At 40.6% G+C, this 24,841-nt stretch overlaps 1 protein-coding gene across 1 annotated transcript; it reads right to left on the bottom strand.

Annotated features, from left to right (window-relative positions):
* Positions 1–737: 737 nt before the first annotated feature.
* RIPK1 (receptor interacting serine/threonine kinase 1) lies at positions 738–23,593 on the bottom strand. The gene is made up of 12 exons (XM_064426040.1): positions 23,280–23,593; positions 18,937–19,148; positions 17,120–17,273; positions 16,069–16,206; positions 13,499–13,727; positions 12,522–12,671; positions 11,310–11,386; positions 8,492–8,582; positions 5,753–6,313; positions 4,144–4,215; positions 2,197–2,349; positions 738–1,517 (listed from the first exon to the last, which is right to left on the bottom strand). The coding sequence occupies exons 2-12, from the start codon at positions 19,086–19,088 to the stop codon at positions 1,231–1,233; spliced, it is 2,064 nt and encodes a 687-aa protein (XP_064282110.1). The 5' UTR covers positions 19,089–19,148; positions 23,280–23,593; the 3' UTR covers positions 738–1,230.
* Positions 23,594–24,841: the final 1,248 nt, after the last annotated feature.

Here is a 24,841-nt window from a genome sequence, read left to right on the forward strand (position 1 = left end):
CACTTCATTAAGTTATTAGCTTTTTTTTTTACAATTAAAATGAATAATTTTGAATACTAATGAACACCCAGTGCTCTATGTACAGCTTAAACAATTGCCTGCTCCAAAACATCTGCTTGAAAACCTGTGTCTGTAAATCTGATGGAACAGTAGGCATTGTCCCTCATGAGAAGAGTTTGGCATAATTCTTTGGACAAAAAATCTTGCAGTAAGTCTTCTTTCTTAGATACTGCAGACTGCAATTATGTCAATATTAGGAAGTCAGAATGGCAAGGAACATTTCCAGGCACCGAGATACTATCACCTAAACTACAGAGCTGTTCCAGTGTTCCCCAGAAAAACCTGAGTGCTGTGAAATAGTCTTTGCACAACATTTTGGAGGTTTAAAGAATGTGCTATTCTGGCAGCAGGCTGCAGCATGCCAGTTTAACCTCAGCATCCAGTAACATCTCCAATTTAACCAACTAATATAAGTGCAGCCTAAGCGATTCAAAATGCAGTGACAGTGAGCCCCCAGAGCAGATAGGAGAATGGGTCTTCAGTCAAGAGGTAATCAGGCACCTTTCCCTTCCCAAAACCCTTGTATTCTTGAGATTTTAATTTGGATTGCATACTGATTGAACTTATTTTTTCATTATTTCATAAAGCAGATGAGATTCTTACCCTGTAAAATTTTTTCTACCAAACAATGTAAAAATCTAATGTAACATTATAACTATAAAATATCAATACCAGAGTTTTAAAGCCAGAAATAGGTTTTGCTTTTATTTATGCTGCTGTTCTGCATAATTATATACATCTATATTTAATAAAAATTATAAAAATATTTGAAAAGTATTATTAACTTTGATCAGTCAAATGCTGACATGCTAAGTATTGGCACTTTTGGCAAAATGTAAGGGTTGATTCTGGTTTCTATACAAGTTTTTCAAACAATAGGTCAATCTTCAGATTGGAACAAGACTACCAACATGTTTCAAGATTAGAATGTAGAAATTTTGCGTAACATATGCTCCTTGAATTGATATTTGTCTTGCATTTTGTTGTTGTTATCTTTGGACAATCGTTCTCTTTGGAAGGAAGATGCTTCTTTTTTTTTTATCCTTTGGAAGACAAAATATTGTGACATGAACTTTTTCATTTATTGGAGGTATTATCAGATTGGTAAAAAAAATTTTCCAAAAACCCTGTGCAAAAAGGAGAGCTTTAGAAAGTCTGTTCTCAGTAAACTTATTCTTCTTGGATTTGCATCAAACTACTGAGGAGATCCAGTCTTTGGCAGCCAAAGAGGGCCTTGGCGAGTTTTCCAACTGTAGCACCTTTGGCACCTTCCCTCATTTCCCACTTGAGCAGCATTTGGTAAACTTTTTCTTTTAGTCCATCTCGTTCATAGTCATGATCAATTTCATCAATCTCAGGATCACTGAAGCCCAGTTTCCGAGCGCAGTGCTTCCACTGCTTAGCCAGCTTTTCTCTCACTAGATTCAAGTGCTTTTCTGTCAGGACAGTAGTATCATCTGCAAAAAGAAGAAGATTGTCAGAAAATTGTATCTTTCAACAGTTCTTCTGTTCCTTTCACTCTCTCTCTCCTGTCCTCCCCTAAATACTTGTTGGTAATATCTAGAGACAGAATCTTAGTGATGCAATCAGAGGTGGATTTCATGGAGGCAGCATAACCCAGTGATGGCAGGCAAGAAATGTCCAAACAGAACACGTGTATTCACGGGTCAGTTGCTGGATTTGCTCTTTGATCTGAAGCTATCATAGGTTGTCACTTAAACCTGCAAGGTTGAAAAAACCCGTTCTAGAATTCCTAAAGAGTTGTATATGTTTTTTTCTGAGACACAAATGTTACTTAGGAATACACAGAGATAGTTGAATTAAAATTTAATTGACCAATAAAAATAAAGTACATTTCAAAATTGTCCAACTTCTATCCGAATGAAGTTGTCGTGGCTCTTGCTTACACAGTTTAACTTTTAGTTTTCCATGTGTCATGTCAGGCACTGGACTCTATGATCTGCATGGCTCCATTCCAACTCAGGATATTCTATGATTTAAACTAGAAGTCAGGTGAGGATCTCCAATCCCAGCCTTGCTTCTGCCAGTGTGAGTGTTTTATATATTCCAAACCAAATTATTCTCAGGTAATTATATGAGGTGAATACATGAAAACTAGGGAGATATTTCTCTTACCAAATGCACCCACTGCTTCATAATGAGTATAGATTTTTTCCATAGCAACAGAACAAGTGCTGACATGCGGATTCTGCTCTTCAATTTTCATGTGATTGTAGGATCCAATTTGAATTCCAGAGCTGTTAGTTATGTTGTACTTGACTGAATCATCTGTACAAATTTACAAACAACAGCATAAGGTTCAAATGTCAAGAGGTAACACGCGGAGGAATAAGTTCCACTAATAAGGGGAGTGATATTCATTGCACTTGATACAGAAATAACCATTTCCTGGCAACTGTGCTGAGTGTATTTTCACTATGCAGTGTGACACAAGTGTACTTTAGTGAAAGCCCAGTCTATTTTATGATAGAGTGCCACAACCAAGCTGGTAGTTACTAGACTGTAAATAATGTTCTCTGTGCCTGGAGAATGCATAGTAGGAGTCTTGCTTTCTGCTGCCTAACAGCTTCAGGAGGCCAGCCTTGATTCCAACGCTCTTGTTGTTTAAATTTTAAAGCCTCGCTTCTGCCTCTCAGCTTTACTTTTCATAGATGTAAGTTCAGGTTTACAGTTATGACTTCTGAGTTCTGTGAGACTACAGCAAATCATTTCATGTTGCTCATAAAATATGATTAGTAAAACACATAATTTAATCTTTTGTTTACTCTTGTCTGATTTCTTCATGCAGCATGAAGCTAAGTCACTATTCATTTTAGGTGATGTCAGTTTTCTGTTCTCTTGACAGTGTTTTCCAAACTCTGCTTGAATCCACTAAACATTCTAACTCTAGCTTAAATGGTGAATCCCATAACCTGGGTCTAAAATTGAAGTACAGATACTTAAAATGATACACCATGCTCTGTATTTAATCACCTGGAATCATGGCTACATCCTTGTTACACACTCAACTGCAATGTGAAGTGTGAAAATCTACAGTTATGTATGAAAATCTGACTAAGTATACTTAATATATGCCAACCTGGGACTGAAAGTCAGAAATATTATATGTATGCATTATTAGATTGATGAAGTTGCAAAAACGGAATGCATTTTATTGTGTCTCATAACATTATTACTTCTACTCACAACATTATGATTCCTTTGTTTTTTTTAAGAGCCAGGGGACTTAGGAAACACATCACATTTGTAGTTAAAAATAGAAAGAAACCTCATGTTTGCTATGTTCTTATCCGGCAACAAAATTAATTTAGCATAACATATGAAAATATATACACATTTTGTCAATATTACAGTGTTAAGAGGAAAACTTACAACACTTATAAATCTCCTTTCCCAAGCCTTTATGCTTTGCAGTTTCTCAGGTTTGGGTCATCATTTAAGGGGTGCAGAGTCAAGAAGACAGAAACTCCTCTTTCAAGTTTTTTTTTGTAGTGTAGACCACTTAGAAACTGGACAAGCCTTTGAATGGGTTAATTAAAGAATTCAGAGTGCCCCAAGCAGCATAACTTTAAAGAAGCATATATTAATGACTCCTGAAGGATATTACATTATTTTAGGGGTTCAGCCAGTAGAACTGTAGAGACCTGTGCCCCAATGAAGGCTAATCAGCATGAAGCCTGTAGCTAGACATTTGTATTAAAATGCAGAACAAGACAGGACAAAGTGTCCCAAATGTGTGTGTGGTTCCAGAGCTGGGCAGAGTGAAGTTGAAGTTTAATCTCAGGAAGTGACTAGTTTAGGTGTATGCTCTCATATTTTTAAAGTTCTTACATTAAATAATATATTGTCCTCGATTTATCAAATACACATTTAATGGTGTGTTTAAGTCCTGATAGAGACAGGACTAAGTTTTACCTACTAATACTGAAAACGTCAGCTATGGTTAGAGGTATTAAGCAATAACAGAAATTATTTCAAGTTCCTGAAGTCTTTTGCTTTACTGGTAAGGATGCAACACACAGCCTGTTGGCTACCAGGGCAGATGAAGGCCACAGCACTTACCTAGGCTTACTCTGCCTGCACTAGGATAGTATGCAAACGTTCCCCTTGTGAAAGAAGTGGAATCCCTGTAACCTGTAGAAAGAGGAAAAAAAACAAAGAAATGCCAAAAACACTATGTAAATGGAAAAGTAGATATACTTAACAATGACTGCCATATTTGTAACAATGTGAGTATCCAGTGCTCTTAAATACAGAGATGAGAAGCAGCTTTTTAATTAGCAGCACTGTGTCTCGTTGAATAACTCTAGTTAAAGCAATGATCTTTTTGAGATTTGAGATTGAGATTTTGCTGAGTTACTAATAACCTTAACCATCCTTGGATCTCAGTGAGGACAAAGGGCTTCCACGTGAGTGTAGGAATACCTGGAAGTGTGGGATCACTGCACATTGCAGTTACAGACTGAGCTGCATGTATGAGCTATTCAAACTGGCAAATTCCAAACTCCCAAGTGTGAGTTTTCAGATGCTCACAGATGAGTTCTGCAACTCATACTGGGGACAGCAAGAGCAGATGGGTTACAGTCACCCAACAAGTCAGTAAGGAACTGAAATGCAGCTCTTGTGCACCTCTGTCTGGTATTTGCTATACTATTTCACACAGCCTTCCTATAATAAATGTCTTCTTTATTTCTTTCAAACAGCTTTTCCTTTATTAGTAATGTTGAAAATTCTAATGCCTGCCCTCTGACATGACAGCTCTCAGATTCACTTCAGTAAATAAACTCACATAAACAACTAATCACAGCCTCTGCATAAATAATTTAACAGAATAACACCTTTATGGCATTCTGCTTGTAAAAAGCTAGGCATCCTTCATTTTCTTGTGAGATGATCTGGAAAATAACACCATGCTAAAAATATCCAAGAGTAGGAGCAGGCATCTCATGCTTTCCCTAGTTCCTCAAAGTTGTATCTTGTAGGTCTCCAATTACCACTTATTTATATGTTTTGATGATGCCTGATATTCTCTTCCTTCTTTGTCTTCATACTTTTTACTCTGTGGCTTACCAGCAAACCAAGAGAAGCTCTCCCTCAGCACCAGGCAGAGCTCTCTGGAGAAACCAGTTACAAGCCTTAGCTCCTTGCTGGCTCCCTAGGTTCAGGAGTCTCTCAGCTTGCTGCAAGCCAAGCTCAAAAATACTCATCTATTTTCTGAAATGCTACAAGTGTTGTTTCTGCACGAGTAGAACCTATGGTATGAATGTTACAGTTCTGAGAGCCAAAAGTTCTCCTCAGCTTTCCTACAATGACTGGTAGCAGCTCCTGGTTTTGTGAGCGGCTTTAGCAGTACTTGCTGTCTGCTCTTCCTTGGCTGGTGGAGTCAGCTGTTGGGTCTCATACTCTTCTGTTACACTGATGCTTTAGAAATGGTTCATTTGAAATTGGCAGCCTGACATCAGTGAAAGCAGCATAATGAAGTCAAAGCTAGAGTGTTTTAACTTTGAGTCAACAAAGACAACTTAATGAAAAAAATTCACCCTTCTATATCACAGATCAGCCTGCAATAAGCAGGTTGTTCCCTGAGCTACAAAACTCCCCCGACCACTTCACTGAATAGAGAAATAGTGTGTTTTCAGAAACATAGCTGTTGGAGAAGGAGGAACCGCACCTGTATCTGTGTCTGAATTCTGTGAATACGAGTTTACATTGGTTGGTGACTTCAGGTTTTGTCCAGATTCTGGCACAGGAGGTTTACTTAGGGTAAAGTTATTGGCTGAATACAATCCATAGGCATCCGCCAGGTTTCCTGTTAGAAGACTGTTGGGATTGGGCCCATAAAAACCATCTGCATTCCATTTTGGTGTTGTTGCAGCTACCTGTGGCCAGAAATATGGATTAGTGTTTGATCCAATTTTTTCAGCTCTTGGATGCAGTTCACTCAGTTGAGAAGTAGGAGATGGTTTTGCAAACGGATCGCAGGAAACTCTCCGTCTCCTTTCCTCCTCTATCACTTCAGGGCTGTATAGCACAGGTGGAACTGCTTTATCCATCCGGCTCCCAAAGGCGTGGTAGTTGTATTCATGCTGAAGTTTTCTTTCCAGATTATCAGGAGGTGCAAATGAGGTCTCACAGCTCTCAACGGGCTGGTTCTCAGGGGAGGCAGCAAACAGGGCTTCGTTAACCTCACTGGTCATGGGACCTTGAGAGCTGTGTAGAGAATTAGGCTGATCTGAAAGGGAAGAACATTAAATGTTTGAAAACATTCAAATGCAAGTATTTAACTTATTGCAATGATAGTAAGATCTATTAACCTACTTTATTATTACTGAATATGTAAAAGGCTTCAATAAAACATTACTTCCAGCATAAGACATTCTATAAAATAAAACACAGCTTTACTGCCAAGTAGAACAGATTTTTATCTAGGAAGTACAGGTTTGCTTTTAATCTATCAGTGCTAAAATCTCACTATCTCGAGTAGTGTGAGAATTCACTGTGTACTCTGCTTGTATTGACACCAAGTTTTCAACCATTGAAACAAACATTCCTGGATGCATTTGTAGGGTCTGATTTACTGGTGTGTCTCCTCTGGCATTAACTGGAGTTTGATCAGTGCAAAACTGAGGTGTAACAGGGTGGAAAATAATGCCACTGTAATAGCAGGTGTAGTTTCATACAGCACAAATAATCTGTCACTAAAATCTTACTTAAAAATGATTATGTAAAGTGTCCTTCTGGGTATGTCATGAGAAATACTCTTCCAAAGAGTACATTCTTACAAGTAATGTCTACCATATAAAATAGTCTGTGTCATCTATACCTTTCAACCTAATTATCAGTATCAAAGGAAGCTCTACTTCAGAATTGAGCTAGACAGAGTTATAATCTGTATGATGCTGTAGCATTCTGAGACTATAAGAAACATAAAAATATGTTTGTTACTACTTGTAATTATTTTTTTAAGGGTAGAACTACAGATGCTTTCTTAAAGTTCTGAAAGCTTCACACTTTTCTAGAAAATATTATACATTTCTTGAAGCAAGGGACACTTACAGAGCACTGTAAAACTGGAAAAAAGTGTATGTATGTGCTTCTATTTAGCTCCTATAATGCTAGTGAACTGGGTCCCCCCTCAGATTACATTATTTCAGCCCATATTAGGCAGGACCAAAACTAGCTCCTTTGGATGGCTGTATATTAGAACACTTTCAGTCGAACTTGCTCTGCTTGTTTTGCTACCACTGCTAGAGAGGGAGTGGGAGGAATGGCTAATACAGAAATTACCCCACCCAAAGTGACAGCTCTTAGCCATTCACTACTAGCATAAACTATATGGCATCTGCTCTCCAGGGCAAGCCTGAGATGTATGAACAGATCCTGTGGGATGCCTTTCACAACCACCGTCTGAGTGATGCCCACTAGAGAAAAAAACCCTGCCTTTGACTGAGAGTCTGGCAAGACGGCATTTTTCTGCAGTGGAGCTGCACAACAAAGTCTTTTGTACTTAAAACATGAGAGCATCTGCAAACTGCAGCAGTCATACACGATTCTTTCTGCGCAGGAAAGGTAACTACACTCAAAAATACAGCAGTGGGGCTGCCCTAAGTCCATCAGTTCTACTGAGGAACAGTTGTGGGAAACCTGGATTTGGGGAAGATTTATTGGTTGCATGTTACAGTTTAACATTACTAATTTAATCATGTCTTAGATAACTCGGCAGAATTTTATTTCTACTGGATTTGTTTATTGTTTCTTGTAAATCAATGTTGCAAATAAGATCCTCTGTCCCTTGATATTAAGAAACTTTGGTAAGAGAATTCCAGATACACTACTACAAAACTCTATCATATTAGATATATTATCACATACTAGAGAGCCAGCTCTTTGAAATTGCAAAACATGCAATTCATCCAAGATTTGATGAAAGTATGACAGAAAAGAGAAAAAACACCCATCTACTAGAGTTCCTCAGATTCCTTAGAGAGCAAAGTCCCAAACAAAGGAATAATTTACAATTATGTATCTTGGTCATGTTCAGAGCATTCATAAGAAAGGATGGAGGGGGAAAAAGACAAGTGTTAAGGAAATTAAAGCCTACAAATCAAGAAGTTGGCATGACTAAAAGACAAGAAGAAAGATCAAGTATGAAAAGTAATTATTAAAGTGACCACCATAAAGCTTAATGTTGAACAAAATTTTTGCCATGGAAGAGGAAAGCATTAAAGTATAAAAGGGATGGAAATTTTAAGTGTAACTTCTGGCAGCAAATAACATCTTAGTGATTACAATTCTTTCTGAGGTGCTGAATAATTGAGTCTCTTAATAACCCTTAATGGTAAGGTTACTTGCTTTGTACACAACTTTATCTTTGGCAAATACACAGAATAATTATGTGCTAATGACTTACCTACTTGACCATTGCTGCTATCTTCTGGTACAGCATCTATTTGAAGGGATTCCATGCTATGCAGCAGTTCATTTGACTTGGGCTGCATTTTCTGCACGTGAGAAAGAACAAATGATCAAATTAGAGGAAAAAGCTTAAACAAAGGGAGTACCTGTAGAGTATGAAACAGCACAGCTTCACTGTGAAGTGACCTGGATGAACAGATTCTGTCAATCTCTGGGAAAAGATCCCATACTCATTCAGAGAGCACAGCCTGACAGGAAATACCCACTGCTTTGCTACAGGTGGGCAAAATCTTTTCTTCAATGAAGGGAGGGAGGACTGCAGTGTAAGTGCAGTATGTAATACTCTGACTTGGCCAAACAAGGCAAAATCTACTCCTGTTCTACTCTTTTGGTGTTCCCATTATTCAGGCTTTGCTAGAAGTAATTTTTTTTAAAATCTGGAAAAATTATTTCTCAACTTCCTCAAGTGCTGCTTACTCATAAAATAATTTCCAAAAGTAGAATTTGTGTTATTGGGTTTGTTTTTTTAAAATTAAACCCAATAAGCACTTTCACAGATTAAAAATCAAAAATTCCTACCTATCTCTTCCCAAAAAATCTACTTCCCTCCAAAAGCAAAAGGTAACATTCTAATACACATTACAACCATAGGTCCTTAGATTTTACTTGAGTAATGGGATTGTTTGAATAGGGAGGTTGAACCAAATGACTTCTGGTTCTTTTCATCCTCAACAATTCTGTGATCCTTTTAGTCAGGAGGCTTCCATGATTGCTGGGCAGGCAGCAGGGAGGCTATGCCCAAACTCTCTAAGCCATGTTGCTACTGAAGCTGTGCTTGTAATTCACATAGTGACTTGCCCTGGATCCACTCTTCACAATCTGTGCCCTGGTTGTAATGGATGCTTTCCTTCCTGAGAAAGTAATAAACTCACAGCCCATTTCCTAAATAGCCATTTTGTCCCTATGATATGAAAAGTGCATCTGCAAAGAGCTAATGCACATAGTAAAATTTGCCATGGTCCTGATTTGGGGTTGCTGTCATAAATTAGACATATATACAGCTCATATTGGGAGTTTGATCAAATCAATCCAAGAAATCTGTTTCATCAGTTTCACTTTGCAAAACTCTCTTGCTTTTTTGAACAGTTACTGGTGCTTCATAAACATCACAAGAAATGAGTAATTTTTATTTCCACAACTGAAGACTTGGTGAGAAGGAAGCACTTAAAAGAAAAAGTGAAAGAATGGTTTCACAAGGAAGTTTGTTTTGTTTTTTTTTTTCTTAGTTAAGAATACTGTCTGCATTGTCTTTGAGTGAAGTCTATACAGTCAAGTGATTAAATTCATAATATCTGTGATAAAAAGGTTTCATTATCAGCCCAGTTGTTCAAGAAGTTCTGATTCTCTTCTTTTCAGTCAGGAAATTATTCTTTTAATGACAGTGTTTAAACTTACAGCTGGAAAAGTAAGAGAAACCAACTTGGAAACTCAGGAAAACTATTTGAATTTAACTTTTACCTGTTAATATTACTGTGGAATAGCTTCCTGGTCTCAAGCAGGCTGAGACTCATTAGACACTGCCTGAAGGCAGGACAAAAATTACCAAGAGTTTATGAAGTTACTTTAAATCAGATTCTGCCACTTTTGAATTGATAGAAATAGTATTTTATTTCATGAGTGAGACCTAGTGGATGTATGAGGAGCTTTTGCAAAATATCATGATAGAATCAGTGCGCCCCTCAGGTGGAAACAGACCTTGGGCCCCCCTCCTGCTCAAAACAGGGTCACTTATGGGATTGGAGTTGGTAGCTCAGAGCTTTGTGCAGTTGGGTTTAAAAACCTCCAATGATGGTGACTTGACAACCTCCTCGGGTAATTTGTGCCACTGCTCTGCTCTCCTCAGAGGGAAAAGTTTTGGGTTCTTTTCAATTCACTCTTACATCCAAGTTTGAGTCTCTCTTGTTTCTGTATTTGTCTTTTTTCTCTGGTCCTCACACAATGTGCTGCTGTGAAGAGCTCGGCTCTGTCTTCTCAGACTCACACATAGGGGCGGGTTGCTATTTCTTTGTCCTCCAAAGCCATTGCATGTCTGGGCTGAAGTAGTCCCATCTCCTATTAGGACTAACAAGGTCTGAGCAGATCTGCTGCCTGTGACACTGCTGGTGCCAGGCAGGCTGTGGCTGGTGCCCAGGTCGCTGCTCTCCACCACCCTGAGGTTCTTCTCAGCAGTGCTGCTCCCTGGCTGGGCAGCCCCTGGTTGGCACTGAAGCCAGGGGTTATTTAATCCCAGGTGCAACACATTCCTCTTGTGCTTTCTGAATTTCACAAGGTTTCTGTCACCCCATTCCTCCAGCCTGCAGCTATCAGCCTTGTCCTTGTGACTGTCTTGACTAGTCCTTCTAGTGTAGTGCACACCTCATGTGTGTTCATCATTTCTGTCAGGGCACTGACAGAGGAGTAAACCAGGTCAGGTCCCAGCCCCCTGCACTCTGCAGCTGCTTTTGGCCTGCAGGTGAAGCAGGACCCATCAACTCCTCTCCTCTGGGACTCACCATCCAACTTGTTTTCATCTGCTGATCCACACAGCAACATCTGAACTTGGATACAAGAGTAGTTTGGGAGAGAGTGTTGAAAACCTTCTGAAGGTTGAGAGAAATGACATGCCCTCATTCATAAATCCAGCTATTTTATCACAGCAGGAAGTCATATCAGTCAAGCATGATCAGTGTTGAAGGTGAAGGCAGAATGTGGCTGTAATTGGGGCTGGGAAGAAGGAATGTGGGGAACCTTAAAATGCTTAGAAAGCTACTCACTTTCAAATTCTTCAGATCTTCTTCAATATTTTTTCCTAGATCTTCATAGTAAAATGGCTTGTATCTTTCACTGATTTCTGCAAAAATAAAAGAACTAAGTGAAAATGGTTTTCACAGGACAGTAAAAGTGACTTCTACTGTTAACAATCTTGATGAAAAAGGAATGAAGAATGAAGACTTCTATGATGTCAGAAACAAGAAAGGTATACATACATTTGTAATTTGTTCACATGATACATTTAGTCTCAAACAGTAACAAGAACAGGATGACTTCTAGGGATCTGTTGTTGTTGTTGTATTGCTTTTTATTGCTATGATCAGTAGCTGAGAGAATCTTTCCTTGACTTGCATATGGGAAAATTAGAAGCTAAGATCCAGTACAAGTATAAACTTAATCCATTAGCAGTAGATTATATATATTTAACTTGGAGATAGTAGGTGAGTTCCTCATGGGAGACACATTTCCTCTGAGTATTTAAGTGCATGCCTGCTGTATATGAAGCTGTTGGTGCCCCTGTCTAAATACAAACCTCAGTTTCCTGTTATTTGTGGGGGTCTTTATTGTGGGTTGGGGTTTTTTTCCCTCTTTTTGTTGTTTTGGGGTTTTCTGGGTTGTTGGGGTTTTTTGGTGTGTTTGGGGTTTTTTTGGCACTATGTATTGAGGCAGAAAGAAGAGATAATGAGATATAGAATTTTTACTTATTTGCTCTTAGCCTTCTTCCCAGACCATTCAGCCAAGACTTCTACTGATTGGAAGTGTTTTGCCATCTGACCATATGAAAGGATAATTAGGTATCAAAGTCAGTCACGTTGCTTATGGAAGGACAACTAGGACAGCTTTTGAATCTAGAGTATTTTGAATAGGATATTTTCTCAGTCATGGTCAAAATATACTATATCCCTTGATGTTAGTTTTTATGTAAATTTCAGGCCCATTTTATGATTATACTATGCTGAAAAGAAATTATCAGGGATAAAGTGTCTTAATTAGCTCCATTCACTTACTAGGATTTCTCAAATCTGCAAATGCTGGATCAGATCCCATTTTTGGTCATAGTACAGAGAGCACGCTGTACAGAACATGTGCATGGCTATTTCAGTTTTCAAAAAACACCCCACCTTATTTCAAGAGGAAAATACTCAGGTTTGCTTTGATGCATTATAAGCTATCAATGGACACAAACAAATACAAATCCTAAAGTAATGCCTTACCTGCAAAGGTTGGACGTTTCTCTGAATCTTCATCCCAGCATTGCTTCATTAAGTCAATAATTTCCACTGGACATTTACCAGTGATCTCCTTTATGTCTGGTCTGTTTCCATTCATGATGCCAAAGCAAATCTGGGTTTCATTTATACCATCTGAAAAATAAAATTTCCTATCAGGTTCTGCTCATGGGTTTTGCTACCTTTCCATAGGTAAAAGAAACAATGAAGTGGCTCCCTGTGTGTTAAACATGATTTCAAAGAGGTCCAGGTTACTGCTACAAATTATTTTATATTAGTGAGTTTGAATCCACTGCCCTGACTTCCATGGATTAGATACTTATTTTAAGATTAATGGATTTACTTTTATATGTAAGACATGTGCCATGTGAGTAAGGGTGACAGATGTACCTCTCTAGAACCTGCTTCTCAGGTGCATCAGCTCTGCACTAGATATGAACACAAAGATGGCCACATAGGTAACATTTAGCCATTTAAATAGCAAAAAATCCATTCAAAATTATAAACATGTTATTCTGGAATTCCATGGTTGGCTCCTATTGTTCTACATAAGCCTATTGCTGCATGTTGAGAAACCAGCACCATACAGCTGAGAATCAGTAACTGACTGTGAGATCATTCTCATTTCTATGTGTAACTTGTCTACCTCAGGAAATAGTGTCCATCAGAGTTTCCATCCTGGCCACCTGAGGTTTGCCTAATTTCTGCCACCAAGTCTGGTTTGTGCCCATACCATGTTGATGTGAGCAGATCCAGATTATGGCTGCTTTTCATTCAGATGTTCTTGTCCATGCTTAGAAATCAGGAATGATGCAACTAATTCCTCTGACTGGCCATGAGGTGCCAAACCAGTACTATTCTAGACCATGGGTGATGCAATCTACTAATCTTAATTTTATAACATTAAATGCTTAATATTTGTAACTTATTTTTCTGATAGCATCCTTTGGGAAGTAACGTACTTTCGTATGGCTCTTTGTTAGCAAAAATTGCCCAGATCACAATGCCAAAGCTGTAAACATCTGATTTCTCCACTGGTTTAGCATTAACACAACGTAAGTGCTCTGGGGCCATATAGAAAAGAGTCCCAGCATTGTTCTGGTAAGTGCTCTTCATTTGCTTCTGTCGAACAGTTTCTTCTTGGGTCAGCCTACTCCAGCTCTTAAAGGAGGCAACGCCAAGATCTGCAATCTGAAAAATGAGACACATCAGAGCTAGCACTGTAATGAAGAGGAGATAAACAAGTATTGCATTCAGTGCTCAATTTTATCAAGTCTTAATACTAATCTAATAACTTACCTAAAAATAGTGAAAAAATACAGCTTAAGAAAGGAAAACAAACAATTTGATTTTTTTCTTGTTTTTCTTTGTTTATTTGGTTTGGTTTTTGTTCTAAATAAACTATCACTGCCAATTGGGAGCCATTAGGCTGAACTTTTATTATTAATTGTGGAATGCTTGCACAATGTGAGGATAGAAGAAATTTGGTTTCACTTATACTGGCAATCTTATGTGAGGTCTGCTTGCAGCACTCATAGGAGAACAGAAGATTCATAGGAGATGAATCTAAGATTCCAGCCTAGAATCAATCTTACGAGATGGGCAGATCTGCCTCTTCTCTCACTGCCCTTTCCATTTAGATTCCATTTAACTCAACCACCTTAGATCTTCCTTCAGAAGAGGGAAAGAAGAGGATCTAAAATGATGTGATATGTATGACAAAGAGACATCAAAAAGAATAGCATGGAATAGGTTAAAGCAGAGATACCTGGGTACTGTGTGCTTGACAGTGTGATATTATTGAAACTTTAGGGTGCAGTTTTGCATCTAAACAAATGGCTTGTGATGAAGAAAGTAATCCTTCCCTCCTCTCCACCTGTTTCTTATTATGTGTTCCCTCTGCTCCTCTTGTTCCAGGGCTGACACTTACCCGGGAAGACCCAGTGCAAGGCAGTCAAGCAGCTTGCTGAACCAAGTGCTCCCCAACAGAAGGACAGCACTGCCAACAAGGTAAATGGTAATCTGCTGGTTTGGCTTCCCAAATCAACACAGGCTGTTCACATTAGCAGCAGCGCTAACACAAGGGAACAGGAGGTCAACAGGAGAGGAAAGCTGAAAGAAAATGGGCCTGTCTGTCTTGGCCATAGGCAGCTGTCACACAGAGTCGTGTAACTCAATTACTTCAGATAAAAGCGAGATGACACCTTGCCTCACTTCTAACTCACTTTTCTCTCTTATTGCCTCTAACTAGCTTATTGTTCCTCTTGAATTTCCGAACCCTTGGGCTATGTTTAGAGGTTGTGTACTCAGAGGAAAATCTGGGCAACATTCTGCTGAGGAAATAGGAGTCCAGGTTCCTGTCTACCAGTGAGAGGAGGTCTAGTGATAGAGCAGGATATGACAAATCTTTCTACATCTACAATTTCCTGAAACAACTATTTCCCTTTCTAATTATTGACAATGTTAGACACATTCAAGCAGATAGATTATACAACAGCTGCCTTAAATTATATTTTTTATCAAGCTACTTAAGACAGTTGTATCTGATTCTGAATTTGATCCCATGTTCCAGACCAGTTTGTCATGAAATTAGATGATAGCCTAGTTTGGTCCTGTCTGTGTAAGTGAGCTGAAACCAAACTCCCCATACAATTTACATTTAAAGCAGATAATGATGAGGTTTTTATTTTTGGAAAAGAAATAAATTTATAATTCTTATCTGCAAGCTGTTCATACTGCACTTGCTAGTGTATTAACCTTGTCGAAGAACTACTTACTAATTTATGTGTGAGAAATAGAAAATGGCAGAGTTCTTTTCACAGAAATCTATTCTATAGTTTCAAACTGTAATGGGGTCATTATTTCACCAACTCACCTTGACCAGAGACAGGATATTTGATGAGGACTGCTGCAAATTCCCCTCAGGTTTATTCCACAGTAGCCTCTATATTTATGTGTCTTGATTCAAAACCCCACTAAAGTTAATAGAAGGGCTTTGGAATAGGCTTATAAACCATTCTTTGAAGTAGTGTCCTGATGGGGTTTTTTTTGTAGCTCCTGGATGTCATTTTAAAATGATGACTAAGGGAAAAGAGGGATACAAAAGAGGAGAAGATAATAGAAGAAAGAAAGAAAGGAATAAAAAAAAGGAAGTGAAGGCAGGAGGAGAAATTACAGCAATAAAGGACAAAAGACATAATCCATAAAACATTCTATTTTGTTTCAAACTCCATATTAACTTTTTTTTCATCTAATTGTTATGTTATTTACAGCTTGTTATTTACATTATTTTTTTAATGCCCTCAGTGATTTTTTTTTTTACAGTTGGAGGAATACTGTGCAAATCTCAGACTCGGAGGTTGTATAGGTCATCCTAATTCAGCAATCCAGGCAACACTCTCTCAGTGATAGCTCACTAAACTGAAGACATTCATCTACCAATTCAACCAAGTTAGGAACTCTAATCAGCATGGCTGAAATGGGTTCTTCAACCCAAATCACCAGCCTTCTCCATTGACATTCTAACAATTACCTTAATGTGGAAGTCTCTGTCCACAAGGATGTTTTCTGGTTTTAGGTCTTTGTGGACAAAGCCTTGCTCATGCAGATAAAGCATTCCTTCTGTGATCTCCAGGACAAAACGCCCTTTCACTGACAAAGGTACTGAGAGCTAAAAGAAAGAACAAGAAATGCCATCTATTAAAAAATGCAACTACAACAATCAAATTAAAACTCAATCTTAAAAAAAAGTTCCTCACTCCCAAGAGTACCTCTGCTTAAGCTACGGTAAGAAAAATCTGCATTACCATCAGGTTGAGGAGGTGATTGATGCACTCTATTCCACACTGGTATGGCCTGACCGTGAGTACTGTGTGCAGTTTTGGCCACAGTTTAAGAAGGATGTAAAGCCATTAGAAAGTCTCCAAATTAAGATGGTGAAAAATTCGGGGAGAAGCCATATAAGGATGAGGAAGGGCTGAGGCCACTTGGTCTGTTCAGCCTGGAGGAGACTGAGGGAATACCTCATCATGGTCCACAGCTTCCTCATAATGGGAAGCAGAGGGACCAGCACTGATCTCTCTCTGGTGATCAGTGATAGGGCCTGTCAGAATGGCATGAAGCTGGATTAAGCAAGGTTTAAGTTGGATATCAGGGGAAGATTCTTCACCCAGAGGGTGGTTGTGTTTTTGAGGTTGTCATGTGCAAGTTGGACTTGATGATCTTTCAAGGTCCCTTCCAACTAGGGATATTCTATGGTTATAAGGTCCCTTTTGGATCGAAATTTTGGCATTAAAATAATTCTAGTCACTCCATATTTGCAAACATTTGCTAAATATTTAGCAAATTCTCCACTAATCTCTACACCCCTTCTAGAACTTTTTAATCTGCAATTGGTCTGCTCCTCTGTGATGCACAGGAAATCCATTGTCTGCTGTCTCTAGAGAAAGCAGTGCTGCCACTGGCTTTTTAACACAAAAAGAAAAGTAAGAAATTAAAAATTCCGTTCTCTGGATATGGCAGTAACATCCTGCCCCTTTCAAGCAGCTCACCAACCCTAAGGGATGAAGTAATTGACTGCTCACATTCTGTAACACTTTCATCATGTTCCCCCGGTCCACGTACTCCATCACAAGTGAGTAATTTCCATCTTCCAAAACGACGCCGAGCAGCTTTACCACACGGTCATGCTGCAGTCTGCGCATAATCCTGCCCTCTTCAAGAAGGGAAACATTGTACCTGTAAAACAGAAATTACACTGAATTTAGGTGCCAGCCCAGAAAGAACAAAGGGATGAAAATCTCACTGATTCATGATGAAAACCATGGCCAAAAATGTTAACATCCCTAGAACCCCTGCAAGAGTAACCATACCTTCAGCTGATTTTTAATTGATACAGATTTGTCCTTCAGCTGATTTTTAATTGATACAGATTTGTTCATGCCAGGTTATATTCCCTAAGATTCTGCTCAAATGCCTTAAACAGAGACCGTCTGCTCAGTCTGATTTTAAGGCCTGCTTTTCAGAAACTGCATAAGCATTCTTCTTGTAGGTAACTGTGGATGTCCAAATTTTTTAAGTGTGGTGAGATCTGGGCAGAGCTGAAAGAGCCTTGGAACAAGAAGGATCAAGATCCACTCCACTACTTCTTGTACAGGTAACTTAGAGAGGTCTTGTTTCCAAAGGGCTTCATGTTCAAAACGGATTTCTTACAAGGGAACCACACACATACTAAATGATGACAGCATTTGCTAACAATTACTGGTTTAACAATTACCTTGGCCTCAGTACAACCCATCAATAATCATAGGTACATAGCTGGGAGCTCACTAAGGGTCTTAAAAAAGGATAGTATCCACTATATAATGAATAGAAGTGCTGGTATTTTTATTATTGTTCCTGTTCTACTCATCAGATGGAAGGATGTAAGAAAATACTGAAACTGTACTGCTTGCTAATGCTTTCCTACCCTCTGACTTAAAAAGAAACTGTTTTCTCCATCTGTGTTCCTCTGTATTACTAGAGAACAAACCGGTTGTTTTGTTGGCATTATGCTCAGTTAAAAATTTTGCTAAAGACTTACGGTTCAATATTTTAAGAAATAACAAAATTATGTAATGAAAAAATACAAACCCAAAAATACTTGGCAGGCTCGTCCATTCTAACTGTGGTCATCCTAAACTTTCATTGCAGGCTGCAAACTACTAGAATCTCTTACTTTTCTTTCTACCAGCAAAATAAAAGCTCAGTTAATTTATTTATCATAACCCAAAGTAGAAAAAACATGGAATTTTATCTCTTTCTAGTGGATGACTCATGGGAGAGTTTTAGGATCGTTATGGCTGTGAGGTAGTAGATGCAATGTGACCTGAATCCACTGAAATCAACAGCTAATTCAATCTTTGAATTAAATCAGTGGACTTGGCTCACTCTGCTCTTTCTCAAGGGAGACAGGGTTACATCTGTGGTAGTAACACACATGAGGTTGGAGTCCTGCTGTTAATTTATGTGCATTTAATTCCTAGTGGACATCTACAGTTGGATAATTTCATTGAAAACATATCTGCACGTTTGAAAACATCATGTGGTCACTGAGTTCCTGCATTTCCTTAAATGTGCAAGAGTCCTCTTGATTCTTAACAATTCGTGGTAGCTCTCACCTTGTAACAAAAATGAGGAACTTCACTGGAACAATAAGTTAAACTAAAAAAGTTGTCTAAGACAGAAAAAAAAAAAAAAAAAAGAAAATTTGCAGGACAGCTGTTAGTATTGTTTTTTTTTTCCCACATAAAGTATCTCCAGAAGCCAAAGATCTATTACACTCCATTTAGGTTTATCTTAATTGAATGTAGAGGACTTAGACCAACTGAAGTGAAAATCAGAACTGAGATCTATAACTTACTCAGTGCGCTGCGGTCCTGTATACACTTTTTTTAATACTACATAGCCATGTTTCTTGTGAAGGCATAAAGAAATTGTTCCAAATCCTCCAGCATCTAGTTGCTTTGTTTCAAGCAAATCCTCAGTGCTCATGTGGATGTCTTCCAGAGACATGGCTGCAGTCTTTGTGGCTTAGCAATTAAAACAAAATCAAGCACCCTCGTGCTTCTGGACCTGCAGTACAGAGGAGGGAAAATGAAATGTCATTGAAAGCATTCAGCTGTTCCACTAAATAAGTGTGCATTGAAGGAGAGGGACAGAAACATAAACTCTCATGACCCTTATGAATGCTCAGTTGGAAACCAAAAATGCTGTGGTTCTCACAGAATCAGACCTAAGATTAATCCTGTCAACCCACTACAGTTATATTCAGTTGGTGTAAAATAATTTCTTCACCTGAGGATCTCAAAGTGCTGTTGATAAATAGTTTTTATCCATACAATATGCAGTAGATTGGTACTGTCCCTATACTTCATATGAGCAAAATCCAAACCCCAGAAAAACCAAGAGCCATGGTCCCAAAGGCAGGTAGTGCCTAATGATTCTCATAGGTATCTTGTTTTCTGAACACGGGCCTGTCAGGTGCCCAGATTCCTACATAACCCTAAGCTACCTTTTAGGCATCTTTGCAAACCCAGCTCTAAAGGGTTTGCTTAAAGCTTAAACCAAACAACCCAATGGAGGGTGAAATGAATGACTCAGCTTCTATAGGAAACTTATTTGCACGTGGTCTTAAGGTGACAAGTGCTAGGAAGGAATATATATGGCAACTTCTGCCCATTAAAAAAGAAGAGGAACAAAGAAATTATGAAGGCTTGTAGTAACTCCTCAGTGCCTCAAGACAAAAAGAGAGTTTGGGGGATCCTATGAAATGGGTAAGTAACAGATAAGTAATAGGTAAGCAAACACCAGTGGATACCAGAATAATTTTAATCCTTTGATAATGCTGCAGTACTCTCTTGCCTAATATGTTTCCCAGGCTAGACAGCCCCTGCCTTCAGCACATGCCAGCAAGCTGCTTTGCAAGCACTGATGCAAGCCAGCAAACTGCTTTTTCCCCCCCTATCACTAAGTTTTTAACTTAAGCACCTTACATCAGGTAAAGAAAGTGTTTGCTGAGAAAAGACAAAGTCCAAGAGACTGGCAGGGCTGTTCATTTTCCACTCATCTTGGATAACTACAACACAGACAGATGGAGCTGGGAGAAAGGCACCACCTCTAAGTGCCACTACCAGCAACAGCAGATTGGCTCCTTTTGGGTAACTAAGAGCTCTAAATTGTGTAGCAAAGGGACTCTCAGTTTTTTCCAGACCAACAACTGACTGCTAACTCCTGTAAACTATTGTGCACTTGTATCATCCAATCTCTAATCGAAAGATCGCTTAATGTTGTTGTGAACATCAGCTGCAGCCCAATTTCGACTGCCTTATTACCAACAGCCTCTTTGGGGAGCCTGAGATCTAAGGATTTAGTGTGTGTGGAAAGTCAGTACCTGAGGAAGAGAGATATTTCAGTGCCGAGTTGGAAATGGTATGATCAGTTCAATACTGACAAACCAAAACAGGGAAGAGTAAGTTAATTTTTAAAAAAAAATAAAGGAATTGTGCCTGTAGAAGAGATAGAGCAAGAGCTTTCTTTTCAAAGTACTGTTGGGCTGTTGTAGCACAGATAGGGAACAACCTCCCTACACCCAGAGCAGTGTCCTCTCTTCAGAGTTTTCTGCTTTGGCTTTAAGGACTTCAAAAAGATGCAGGCTTTGTTTTGCTGCAGTGCTAGCCTGCATTATGAGCACAGGCCTGAGGATGGCTGCATTTATTTAGTAAGAAGGTAAGTCCTGCTATGCCTGATAATGATTAGAGGAAATTGTTCTTGTTTTATTTGTTGTGGTAGGGGGTTTTTTTGGTGGTTGTTTTTGGTTTTTTGTGAGGTTTTTCTGTTTGTTTTGGGGCTTTTTTGTTTTGTTTCTAAATTCCTTTACAGCAAATCAAATAGCAGGTAACAAATGACTCATAGCAGTGCCATTGCTGCCTTCATAGCTGAGCTTTCAGCTCCCTGGAAGTTTCTGGTGATGGTCCTCTGGATTTGTTGGCGTGGTCATATTGACTTTTGTGCAGATGGGGTGGATGTCACATGTACAAGGGCGTAAATTCAGCCATCAGAGTCAAACATGGCATAAACAAACATCTTGTTCCTTTATCTGGGTCTCCCAAGAATAAGTTTGAAGTCACTTATGTATGTTAATTTTTCCATGCTAACAGCAATTATGCAGCTAGGTAGTAGTTGTAAGACTTGCACGTGTTTTTCTTGTGAATGCAAAGTAGATGTGCAGTTTTGAACGATGAATCTCTAAAGCTGCATTAATACGACTGATAGCTTGGGACTGGCATTCAATACCATATAACCTGGCAAAAAATATCTCTGCCCAAAACTGCAATAAATGCAGAACCTTGTTCCTATTTACAATGTTAATTACCTGTTCCTTCCTACCAAGCCACATATAGTCACTATGATCAAAAATCTTGGAAATTCAAAAGAAGTAATAACTTCTAAAATCATAATGTGTCTGTTGAAAGTTCTCTGATCTAATGACTTATTTCAAACTCAGAGTTTTGGGGGGTTTTGTGTAGAATGAATATCACAGGAAAACAATGCGTAGCTAGGCTTTAAAGCAAAGACTACTTATTCTGGTATGCTATTTAACATGAGATATTGGCTTATGATAGCTTGAAATGTCAAATTATAAAAAACCAAGGATGGAAGCTCAAAGACTCAGGTTCACTCCAACCTTACTGCTTCTTATTGAAATACAGGCTAATTTATATGTATCCTCAGTACTTAGGACACACCAATTCATGCATTGTGCATCTGTGGTTGAGAGAACAGAAATTTTGTAGCTTAATTTAGCCAACCCTTACAGAAGCTATGCATACTTCTAGTGGTTAATTTATGTTCTGTGAAGTAGCTGTATATTTGATTAATTATAAAGTAGTTTTTTCCATATACTATTCTGAACATTTATATTTAGTTGGGTTCATATTTACCGAGTACCAATAGGTGTTATGAAAATTTTTAATACCAGTTGCTAGAAGAGAGGAATTTTTGTCCACCAGTGTGACTGGTGTTCCTTAGAAGAGGATAGAACTGCAATAAGTGGCTTTGTGGCATTTTTCTTGTTAACACCATGGTTATGTCCTCTCCTTTAATGCCTAAAGGGCATATAAATTCACAAGAATCATAACCTAGACATTAGGTCATCATGTCATATTCCTAATCACTGTTCAAAAGTGCTTCGCTCTGATCTGATGCAGTTACAAATCTGTAATGATGTGACCTGCATGGTTAAGGAGGTGCACTGAGCACATTAGCATAGTAATATAAAAACAACATGGAGCTTTTGTAGTCTAATGATGCTCCCAGCACCTAAGTTCTTAAGAGGTGCTACAAACTTTAACTGGAGAAAATCAGCACCCTTACAAGTAGCAAAACTCGCGGCCACTGAGTTAACAGTCAGTAATGGAAAGGAACAGCCAAAGCTGGCATGTCCTAATGACCAACAGGAGGCAAAGGGAAAGGCTGCTACAGGTGATAACAAAAATATTGCCTGTGTCAATAATGTTTCAAAACAGGATATCTCCCATCTATTGCTGTACATGTCATAACCCACTCCATCTAAACCTTTCCCTTCTGCTCAGATTTTTCAGCTGATGCATCTTTTCACTAAGGAAGGGGTCTTTTTTTTCTTTTTTCCTCTTGGAAATATCAAAGAAAATACCTATGTCAGATCGTCAGCAGGTTACAGAAAGGATCCCGCGGGAAGGGGAGGAGAAGCCAATACACGGGAAGCAAAGGTGTTATGCAACACAAGTTTTCACAGGAGCAGAGGCAGCGTGGGAAGAGGAAAGGATGGGATCTGTGCAGTAGCCAGTACCCCTGCAAAGCTACTACAGCCGGTTCTGGTCACAAAGCTGTGCATTCCGTAGGGGAATGGGGAAAGGCCGTCTCAGCCGCAGCTGTCGGACACGGCGCTGCCGGGCGCTCCCGCCCAGCCCCGGCGCGGCCTCGCCGCAGCCAGAGGCGACTGCTCGCCGAGGCGCCGGGAGCCCCTAACGCGGGGCTGCTCTGGCCTAGTTCCTCGTTCGCCGACTCGCCATCTCGCCCTTCTCCTCCCGGCGGCTTCCTGCCGCCGCGGCCGCTCCTCTCGCACGCACCGCTCCCCGCCCAGCACTTCCCCTTCCCCGTGCCCGGAGCCCCTCCGCGGTGGTGCGGGATGGGACGGAGCGCTACACCGACACCGGGCCATCTCACCTCGGAACCCGTCAGGCCCTCCGGATCACGCCGTGGCGACGCCTTCCCACCCCCTCCGCGGGGTCGCCACAGTGGTTTCGGTTTCGGTGCAGCAGCGCGGCCCCTCCAGCTGCCCCCGCTCCGGCCCCCTGCCTTACCGCGCTCGGCCCTCTGCGGCCCTACGGCTTCCCGGGGTGCCGCTGGCAATGGGGCTCGCCCCCGGAGGCACTTAAACAGTGCCTTGGGCCGGGCCCGGCTGACGCGCTGCGAAGGGCCGGCTCGGAAGGCTGTGGGCGGCGCGGGTGCCGCCCCGTGTCTGAGTCACGGCCTGAGCTCTGCGAGCCCTGCGATCGGTGCCGGTACGGAATCACTGCCCGAGCTCTGCGATCGGTGCCGGTACGGAATCACTGCCCGAGCTCTGCGATCGGTGCCGGTACGGAATCTATCACTGCCTGAGCTCTCTGAGAGCTGCGATGGATGCCACACCGTGCCGATGTCACTGCCTGAACTGTCTGGGAACTACGGTCGCAGCCACACGGTGTCGGTGGCACTGCTCGAGGTCTCGATGCAATAGGATCGTTGACGGTGTCTCTGTCCCTGCCTGAGCTCTCTGAGCACTGCGATCTGCGATCGGTGCCGGCAGTGAAACTGTCCCTGCCTGAGCTGTCTGTGAACTGCGATGGATGCCACACCGTGCCGATGTCACTGCCTGAACTCGCTGGGCACTACGGTCGCAACCACACGATGACGGTGCTACTGATCGACGTCTCGATGCAATAGCACATTTGATGGTGACTCTGTCACTGCCCGAGCTCTCTGAGCACTGCGATGGATGCCACACCATGCCTTTGTCACTGCCTGAACTCGCTGGGAACTACGGTCGCAGCCACACGATGACGGTGGCACTGCTCGAGGTCTCGATGCAATAGGATCGCTGATGGTGACTCTTGTCCCTGCCTGAGCTCTCTGAGCACTGCGATCTGCGATCGGTGCCGGCAGTGAAAGTGCCCCTGCCTGAGCTGTCTGTGAACTGCGATGGATGCCACACCATGCCTTTGTCACTGCCTGAACTCGCTGGGCACTACGGTCGCAGCCACACGATGACGGTGCTACTGATCGACGTCTCGATGCAATAGGACATTTGATGGTGACTCTGTCCCTGCCCGAGCTCTCTGAGCACTGCGATCTGCGATCGGTGCCGGCAGTGAAAGTGTCACTGCCTGGGCTCTCTGAGCACTGCAGTCGGTGCCACACGGTGGCCCTCTCACTGCCTGAGATCTCTGGGCACTACGATTAGTGCCACACCGTAACTCTGTCACCTGTCGAGCTATCTGGGCAGTCCGATCAGTGCCACACCGTGACTGTCACTGCCTGAGCTCTCTGAGCATTATAAGCCTTGAAAACCTGGTGATGCTATTGAGACTGAGACCAGGTTGCGAGTTCAAGGCATGTTGGAAATGCCTTTGTCTATGGAAGATTTGGCGCTGGATGTGTGAGGATTTTTTGTTCAGGAAGGCCCAAAGTAGGAGTTTGTTAACAGAGTTACTATCACACGTAACAGTCCTGGGGCAGTTGGAGGAATA

Source organism: Passer domesticus, chromosome 1 (genome assembly GCF_036417665.1).
Source record: "Passer domesticus isolate bPasDom1 chromosome 1, bPasDom1.hap1, whole genome shotgun sequence".
NCBI classification, from domain to species: domain Eukaryota; kingdom Metazoa; phylum Chordata; class Aves; order Passeriformes; family Passeridae; genus Passer; species Passer domesticus.